Source organism: Alosa alosa, chromosome 5 (assembly GCF_017589495.1).
Source record: "Alosa alosa isolate M-15738 ecotype Scorff River chromosome 5, AALO_Geno_1.1, whole genome shotgun sequence".
NCBI lineage: Eukaryota > Metazoa > Chordata > Actinopteri > Clupeiformes > Clupeidae > Alosa > Alosa alosa.
Window position 1 is genome coordinate 21,278,329 of NC_063193.1, and position 9,734 is coordinate 21,288,062.

General features: G+C 45.4%; 1 protein-coding gene across 1 annotated transcript in view; it reads left to right on the forward strand.

Moving 5' to 3' along the window:
• The window catches only part of sh2b3 (SH2B adaptor protein 3), a 33,746-nt gene extending 24,728 nt beyond the window's left edge, over positions 1-9,018 (forward strand). Inside the window, exons 5-8 of the mRNA XM_048243507.1 lie at positions 1,481-1,572; positions 1,984-2,198; positions 4,356-4,527; positions 5,481-9,018. Coding sequence (XP_048099464.1) covers positions 1,481-1,572; positions 1,984-2,198; positions 4,356-4,527; positions 5,481-5,875 — 874 coding nt within the window. The 3' untranslated portion in view covers positions 5,876-9,018. The remainder of the gene's footprint in view (positions 1-1,480; positions 1,573-1,983; positions 2,199-4,355; positions 4,528-5,480) is intronic.
• The last annotated feature ends 716 nt before the right edge of the window (positions 9,019-9,734 follow it).

Below are 9,734 nucleotides of genomic sequence, written 5' to 3' on the forward strand. Positions count from 1 at the left end.
GAGTTGTGAGACGTGAAGTGCATAGGCACATACAGAGCGCTTGCAGGAGTTAGCATGTGCTGCCTTCCTGTTATTGAGATTACTGAGAATTGAAGTCAGCAATTCAGCAGGATCTCAGCTGGCCTGCCTCTCTCTCACGCTCTCTCTCCTTCTGTCTTTCACTCTCTCTCACCCTGGTCTCTTCAACCCTTTCTCTTCTTTCTTCTCTCTCTCTCTCTCTCTCTCTCTCTCTCTCTCTCTCTCTCTCTCTCTCTCTCTCCCCCCCTCTGTCTCTATGTCACATGTAGTTTAGGGTCTGTGTAGGATGGCGCTGCTGCTTGGGTATCACATACAATAACATTTTGCTTGTCCAAGAATTACAAGGGACGCTTCCTGACCTAGCCCCGAGGCTTTTGTGTGGGTTCCCTCCCTTCCTCTAGGCCCTACTGTCCCATTTTTCTTTCTCTCTCTCTCTCTCTCTCTCTCTCTCTCTCTCTCTCTCTCTCTCTCTCTCTCTCTCTCTCTCTCTCTCTCTCTCTCCCTTTCTCTCTGCTCTCTCTCTCGCTCTTTCTCTCTCTCGCTCTGCACTGTGTTCATGTACTTCCTCAAGGAGTCGGCCTCTGTCTTTGCCCTGCCCTCTCCTCGTCTCTCTCTTCCTGTTGACCCCCTTGACCCCTGCCCCAATCCCCCCTCCCTCCTTTTGGTCTGCCCCTCTCACACACTTCCTATTTTGAATCTGATCTGAGCGATTTCTTTCCTCTCCTATTGACGTCGTGGGGATCGGAATCGTGGTGACCAACTGAACCTGGGTCAGTTGCTCATCCTTCAGGATGACCGAGGGTCCAGAGGCAGTTGGGGTAGCTGAGGGTAGTATGCTGCACTTAATAAAAAAGATAATTAAGCAAATTATAAATAATAAATAGGCACTTGGAGAGTGCAAACCTACAGTTCACTCTGTTCATAAAATGCCCTCGAAGAAAAAAAAAACAATCCTGGATCCACCTTTTGAGTTGGATTCTCGCTTTGGATAAAAGTGTCTGCCAAATCCCATAGCCATAACAAAAGACTACTTGATGCATTTTGATTATGTCTTACATACATGACATAGCTTTACATCATGCAGTCAACATGCAATGTAGTTAATAGTCGGAAAATTAAGATAGACCCAGTTTGAAGTAAATGGACACGGAATGAGACTAAATGCCAGTATTTTACTTATCAAGTAGGCCATCTTGTACCCCCAACACACACTTGCAAACACACACAGAGTCAAGGGCCTATTTCCTCTATCAATTCATCTGAAACAGACAAAAGGGGTCATGCTCCTACCCGTGAGAATAACATAATGCAACAGAATGCAAATATTGGGCTGTGTATGTTATGTTATGTTGGATTGTTCCTGTTCTGGTTGAAATGTATATGATGAATCCACATCATATTCATCAGGTGTGTGTGTGTGTGTGTGTGTGTGTGTGTGCATATGCTTGTGTGTGTGTGTTAGGTCCGACAGTGTGGATTTGCAGCTGCTATCTCCCTCTCTGGGAGACTCCAGTACAGGAATCAGAAGAGAGAGCTCCGAGTCGACCAGCCAGGGTGTGTATGACTGCACATTCACCGGTGCAACAAATCAAATAATCCCGACAAACCTGTAACCAACAGCCCGTGAGGAACAGAATGGAGATTAGACCTCATGATCAGAAATCGCTGCGTAGCTTGCATCTCTGATCTCTGTGATCATGAGGTGGGTGAGCGCCTCTGAGGTTTCTGAGTTTGGGGCCCTGATATGGGTGTGCTGTCAGGTGCTGCGGAAAGACTAGCAGCTTTTTGTCTATGAAGCAAAGCCTTACTTATGTTCAATCATAGGTGGAGATACTGCAATAAAAAAGACAAAATCTCGAGACTATAATATCATCAGAAGACTCATTCAGCTGACTCATGGTTGTTTGAAATGTACACTGTCCGCGTCTTTGTGAGCCATATCTCACATCTTCCCACCCTCTGCAGGCTCACCATCCTTCTCGCCACCAGAGCGGGTGTACCATAAGACGCATCACTTCCTGTCATCGTACCCCTGGTTCCACGGGCCCATCTCGCGGGTGAAGGCGGCCCACCTGGTGCAGAGCTCGGGGCTGGAAGGCCACGGCGTCTTCCTGGTGCGCCAGAGTGAGACGCGGCGCGGGGACTACGTCCTCACCTTCAACTACCAGAGCAAGGCCAAGGTACAGCACCAGGACCGGCACTCATCCCAGTCAGAACTGATTAGCATGGCATTTTGGAACTTAAGCTACAAATCTTTCCTCTTATTAATGGCCGCTAACTCTAATGTAAATCTGTGGACTTGTTTTAGAGATATTTGTCTCATTATGGGACATGGGTTTCAAATTCATTTATCACTCTTTAAGTTAAAAACATAATCACATTACGATATTATTTTCATAGAAACCTGATATTTTATTGAAATGCATTGTATACATTATTATCCATTATAAATTGAATGTCCAAAGCAGCTTGAAATAGTGTTAGGATTGTATAGGTCACATGGGGATAGATCACTGATTGTTTGGTGCTAGCCCTTAGATAACGTCACCCACCTGTGGCTTATTAATAAATAGGGCACCTTTCCTCTCGCCCCCTTGGCGCATGTTTTATGGACTCCTGGCTTGTGCCAACGTTTTTTTTCCTCCCCCTTCTTTGGTCTGATTTCTGCCACATGTGCACCCACACGAAACCGTGGCAACACTTGTTGCTGGCTTACATTTAACAGTCAGCCATCTGGTCTGTTTATGGAAATACCACCTTCAATTTGGAAACCCTAAAACCTAAACTTATCTGAAAGCGGTGTTATTAAAGGTGTAGTCCACGATTTTGATCCAGTACACCTTTTGCGAACATATCTCTGTGAAATGGTCCCCACGGTCCTCTGACTGCACACTTTGTTCGGGTGCTCAGAAAAGCTCTGGGCTTTGTACACAAAGCCATTTACACACAGTCGAAAATGGGAAAGAAACATAGTGGCCTGGACTGAGCCATAAATGATCCCAGCCAATGAACACGTTACGTTAGGAGCACGGAAAGAAGGGTTTTAGTTTGATTGGCTGAGCTCAAACAGCGACAACTTTTTGGCAGAATTGTGGATGAATTATATCTCAAAAACAGTTGCTATTTTACAACTGGCTGCACATTAATTTACTAGACTTTCGGTGTAGCATACATTTTCATTTGTCCCAAATTGAACTGAATGGTTCCATTAGTTTGGACATGCTATCTCCTTCCAGATCTGAAGAAGATTTAACAGTACTCCGGCCTAGGCCTCCAGATCCTCAAATACATCCTTTCTGGCAAAACAAAAGACAACATAAATCTGACAGGATGAGACAACACAAACTCTCCCTCTGCCCCCGCGGCCATCCTGCAACTGCACAGTCCACTCCAGCCGTATTTTATGAAAACCTGAAGACGGGGACACATCACTAGGACACAGATAATTACATATATTTCATGTCCGCTAATGACACTGGTGGTCTTTGTTTTTCTAGCATGTGCTTACGTGAACACTTTTTTTTTCCAGCATTGGGTTCATTAATCACCCTTTTATACATCAGAAACCAACTGCTTATAAGCTTGTCTTACCTCTTAGTCCACAACTTTCGGACAACTTGACCTAAAGAAAAAACACCTGAAAAAACACCTGAGACTCTACCAAATATTCAAGGATTCGTAGTTGTATACATATCAACATGTATATCAGATGCATTGAAAAGCACTCTAGAGGCACACATGGAGAAGTGCTCATGGTCCCATGGACCTGCACCTACAGAGTGACCTTGGTGTTGTCGGCTCCGCGCTCCCCCGGTTGAAGGAGCTCAAGCGCCGCCGCAGTACTGGGACCCACTTGGGATGCGTGGTTTGCATAGTTTAATCCGGCAATGTTTAGAGAAGTCATTTCCTGTCTTACCTCTCTGTGAAATGTCCTCTGTAACCTCTCCTTCCACCACCCCTCCACCCACTCACTCTCTCTCTCTCCTGCTCACTCCTTCATTATTGCCTCCACCACAGAGTCTATGAGTTTTTGTGTGGTCTGTCTGTGAGCAGGATTATGCAAAAACTGCACGGGCCAATTCACATGAAATTTGGTGGAAAGGTGCAGCAGAGGCCAGAGAAAACCCCCTTAAGTGAACTCGCCGGGTGCCTCCGAAAACGTCCCACTTTTGCTACAGTTGCGAGATACGGCATTTGGTGCCTGTCACCATTCTTTTGTCCCGTTCTCTCTCTCTCTCTCTCTCTCTCTCTCTCTCTCTCTCTCTCTCTCTCTCTCTCTCTCTCTCTCTCTCTCTCTCTTTCTCTCTCACTCTCCTTTCCCTCCTTCCTCTCCGCAGCACCTGCGCCTGTCGCTGACGGAGTGGGGTCAGTGTCGCGTGCAGCATCTGCGCTTCCCCTCCGTCATGGACATGCTCAGTCACTTCCGCCTCTACCCCATCCCCCTGGAGTGTGGAGCCGCCTGCGACGTCACGCTGTCCAGCTACGTAGTGGCCAGTGCCACCTCAGCAGGTACACTCGCGCACATGCCATTTACGGATCTAGTTACACACAAACACGCACATGCCATTTACGGATCTAGTTACACACACACACACACACACACACACACACACACACACACACACACACACACACACACACACACACACACACACACACACACACACACACACACACACACACACATAGAGCATGCCTCAGGTGCTCAAAGTCACAAGAAGATAAAGGTAGTACACACGCAACCTGAACCACACGCAGACACATTCATGCACTGCCACTACACTCGAATACACCCCTCATTTCCATATATTGTATAATGCCACAGTCTTTAAAAGGCTACAACAAATGCACAGATCCCAGAGCCCCAAGAGCCCATATCTAGGCTAACAGCACAGATTGTGTCAGATTGTGTCACTTATCCGGTGTACCTGATGGCTGAAAGTGAAACTACAGATATGTAGGGCTGTTAATGAGAACTGGAATGGGGCGCTTCCGTTGTTTTCTGAAGTGTGTGTGTGTGTGTGTGTTGTGTGTGTGTTCGTGTGTGTGTTCGTGTGTGTGTGTGTTTTTGTGTGTGTGTGTGTGTGTGTGTGTGTGTGTGTGTCTGAGTGTCTGAGAGACTCTCGAACAGATGGTCTGTGACAGACTAGGGGTAGACTGACGGCCAGGATTCCCACTTCTGTCATGTGGTTGAGACAGCAACTGAGCACTTCTGAGAATTCATGCAGAACACGCATACACACACACTCAAAAACACACACAATTGCACAACCTGTGCACTCTTGGCTCTCGCTCCCTATTGTTATCTATGTTATCTATTGTTATAGTAATATCTCATGCACACACACACACACACACACACACACACACAAACGGCACACCTGCCTTATCACTTAAACCCTGTCTCTTGTGTGTGTGTGTGTGTGTGTGTGTGTGTGTGTGTGTGTTCCATCCGCCCACAGGTCAGAACTCCCCGGCCGTGCTGGTGCCCTTCTCCCTGCACCGCTGGAGCTCAGAGCCCAGCCTGGCGCTCTGCACGCCGCCCAGCCGCTCCTGCCTCTCCCCCTCGGCCAACTCCCTCTCCCCCACGTCCGGCCTGGCTCCGTCGGGGACGTCCCCGCACCACCAGCACCAGCAGCACCAGCACCCCTCGCTCCCTCAGCGGCCCCCGGCCCTCCCCGACCGGCCAGCCCCGCCACCCCTCCGGCGGAGCGAGTCGGTGGGCCGGCGGCCGATGCTCCAGCGCCACCCCAACCCCCTGCCCCCCCTGCTGCCCCAGCGGGACTCGGACTACGAACTGGAGCCCCCGAGCAGGAGCCACAAGCGGGCCATCGACAACCAGTACATGTTCCTTTGAGGGCGAAACCGTGGAAAGGCATTCACAGCACGTCGAGTTCGTTCTCACCCCCCACCCACCACATACATCAAAGCCACACCATCTACACCCTAGCACGAGTAGAGTGGAGTTGAAAGAGAGAAGGTGGGGGTGTTGCGGTGGTGGCAAAAAGGCCAAGGCACATTGCCCCTTGGCCCCGTAACAGGATGTCTCTGGTGAGGCATCAACACACAGTACCACAGACAAAGGGGGATGCAAGGGACCCCTCGACGGTCAGTTCCCCTCCCAACTAACGGGGAGCTACTGAGTGTGGAGCGGGCGCCATGAGACTTGAGCAGCGCACCACACTGTTGTGGCGTAGGCTCTGTTGACACACAAAAGTAGATGCACACCATTGGTGTGTGTGTGTGTGTGTGTGTGTGTGTGTGTGTGTGTGTGTGTTTTTGAGTGCATACACATGTGTTTGTGTGCGATGTGTATGCAGTGTTTGAGTGAGCGATTCCCAGACTTGACTCAGGATTCCACCTGCGTCTCATATTGACATTTGCGTGTCCTCCATGAATGTATTTTTTTTTTTTTTTTTTTTTTTTTCTATTGCAGTCGATCTTTGCCAATGCTATAATTTCACTGCAAGACAGCAAGGGATGTGCTTGCATTCTGAGGACGTGGAAATAGAGTGAGGCCTCGAGGCCTGACACAGATGAGAGTCCCACAGTCTTCAATAATCCAACTCCTCCGACACACACACACACACACACACACACACACACACACATACAGTGCACAGTGCAAAAAAAAAAAAATAGAGGCATACTCTTTTTGAAGTTCATTCAAGCAATAACAGAATATGTCATTAGCATGGGTCAGTTCAGGGATTATTATATCTGCAAATGATTATTGCAAGATGGCACAGCTAATAGCAATAAGCATTAATATCCAAACAAGCAGGAACAGTATGGGCCTGTAGCACCACCTAGAGGTGCGCTCATGCTTCCCAATTTCAGGCTCTCCAGGGTAATCAAAACCTGTCAGCTTTGAACAATTATACACCATTATACCCATTAAAATTGATGTATATTTGAAATATTTAGATGGTTTACGTGTTAGAGTATTGAACAAATGCCGTCACATCCAGACTCCATAGTTCATGTAAGCTACTGTTTTGGTTTATTGTTGATTTTAAACATTCTTCTTTCGTATAACCTAACCAAAATGTTGCTTCAGTGTTCAAGCACTAGTTGTCTTCCATTCTCATATTAACAGTAAATGTCTGTCTGTCTGTCTGTCGCTTAACACTAACATAGCTGAGAAATGTACAAAAAAATCCATACACATCACGGCCAACAAATATTGTGCCAATGTCAAAGTTTTGTTAAAATGTTTCTGTTTTAAATATCAGAACGTTTCGAAGAAATAGTTCACACAGACGAGCGCAGTTAATGCCTTAACAAGATTGACTCTTATTATTGGTTGGGCCCATCCAGTAGGAAGAAAGCCAACGTGCCTCGTCACTTTTCACTTCCCTCCGTCTGGTATTATGACCCATGGGTTTTTTTTCATGCACAGTGATCTTCTGCCATAGTTGGCTCCAAATCTGATTAAGCTGTTGTAGATCAAATACCTTATGCAGAATGCTTTTTATTGACTCTTAAATCTGCCATAATAAACTACGCACACACCCGCACAGCCAAAAGCATGTAAGTGGCATTCCTCCCCATCTCTTGCTGTTAAGAGAGCTTGTGTCTTGTGCACACACACAAAAGAAATGCAACGGTAGTCTTTGTGACCCCTGCCACTCCTACAAGCTTAAATATAAAATTGTTCTTGCTAATTTTTTATTTTAAGCATTTTGTGGTGAATTATCCTGGAACTTTTGCACCATTGCCACACCAGCAGCACTGCACTGCCGTGTACAAGTACAGCCAAAATAGAGGAGTACTTGAGACACCTCTGTTCAGACCGCGTGCGCCTTTTGCCCCTGTCTTTGGACTAGCACGTTGTGTGACTCACTTGCAAAGCCCCAGTCTATTTTTTTGCATTAACATGTGTTTGCAGCTGTTACAGAAATAGAAATGCAAACTGTACCGGTGTATTACTACCTCGTTCATAAAGTTTCCAGATTGCTCAGCACCATGGACCCACACTCTGAAGTGGGAAACGGGTGAATCAGCATTTATCACATTCATATATATATTTTTTTTTATTCTTTTTTTTTTTTGACACAAAGGGTCCGTTGCAATGTTGGAACGCTGCACTTAAGAACCCACTCTTCTTACATCCAGATGTGTTGGCAGCATTAGCATCCCAGCACACGCTGCAATAGACCCAGAATGTCTCTTCTATCAAAAACAAAACACTTATTTTTTTATCCTAAAAAAAGCCCATTGGTCATGGTGTTTTTATGAAGAGAATTTGTACAGAGAATAATGACCCATCACCTCCACAGTGTCTTATTATTGACATTAATGTCCAGGAACAGATTCACTTCAGTATTCATTACTGATGCTTCTTTGGAGCGGTCTTGTCATCTTGTCAAAGAAGTGTCCCTTGGTGGAGTTCTACTCTCGCTCTCTAAGTCTGAAAGCCAGTCTCCCTGAAAGGTCAAACACAATGAATGTATACCTTCTCTATACTGTTGATTCTAGAAGACCACTGTAAAATCCTCTTGTCCTGCTCACCCTCCCACAGAGCACCCAAAGGGTCATGGTGGAAAATTTGTATATAAGGGTGGAATTTATTTTTTGAGCAACTTTTGAGTTGTCTTTTGCATTCCCTCGCAATAGATTTGCATTCCCTGCTTGGCATTCCCTTGCAATACCTTTGCGTTCCTTAGCAATAGTTTTGCATTCCCTTGCTATACTTTTGTCTTTGTGAGGGAACACAAAACGTATTGCGAGAGAACGCAAAACTATTGTGAGGGAACTCAATAGGAGCTCAAAAAAACCGTATTCCCTCCATAGTGAGAATAAATTCCCACCATGTCCCTTTAGGGCCCCTGTACCCTCTTAGCTTATTTAACCAGAAAACATCTTCCTGTTAAACCTATTAGTTATATTCAATCTTACTTTTCATGTAGTTCTATGCATTTAAATTATACCAACTGTATATTTGTGCTTCATTTTTTATGATTTTTAAAAAAATAAATGTTATTGCTAAAACTGAAATCGGTCCAATGAGTGGTTGCTGAAGGCCTGAAAGTGTCTGATCTTATCAAACAAGGTCAATGCTGACCTCTTGTGGGTGAAAATATAGGATATCATTTTGAGGCATTGACATTTCCTGCCTGAGTTTTCTGATTACATAACCCAATTCAGTCATTCAGCATGTATTTAAGGCTACTGTGAATGTTATATTTCTATCCCACAACATCAAGGTAAACACCAGGGGGATATTCTGTGTATGTGGTTTAGTGACAAAACCTGAGTAAGTTAACTTGGTGGTAGATCCTCATCCTCCTAGCAAAAAGCCACAGCATCCTTCTATTAGGAGGTTTACTTTACCAATTTACCAGTATTTGTAACTAAACCACGTAGTCTACTTGAAATTCCTCCGAGATGTTCTCTTGTGAGGGAATGTCGTGTGATGTTATGTTGTGTGGCTTGAAATTGTAAGACCATGCCAAACTGAATGTTTTCTATGAAAAGTTGAAAACATTACTCCCATTGATAGTGTGCAGGAATTGTTCTTGATTGGGTGTACATTTAAATTGAAGAAGAAAGTTAAAAGCTAAACGTTGTAATGCCCATCACACTGACTTTCCATTTCCAACTGAATATGACGTAGTTTATCTTGAGTATGTTGCCTGACCACTGTTGAATTTTCCTTCTTGCTTTAAGAATTTGAAAGAGCTGTTACATTGCAGTGTCTCTGTGGACTAAAC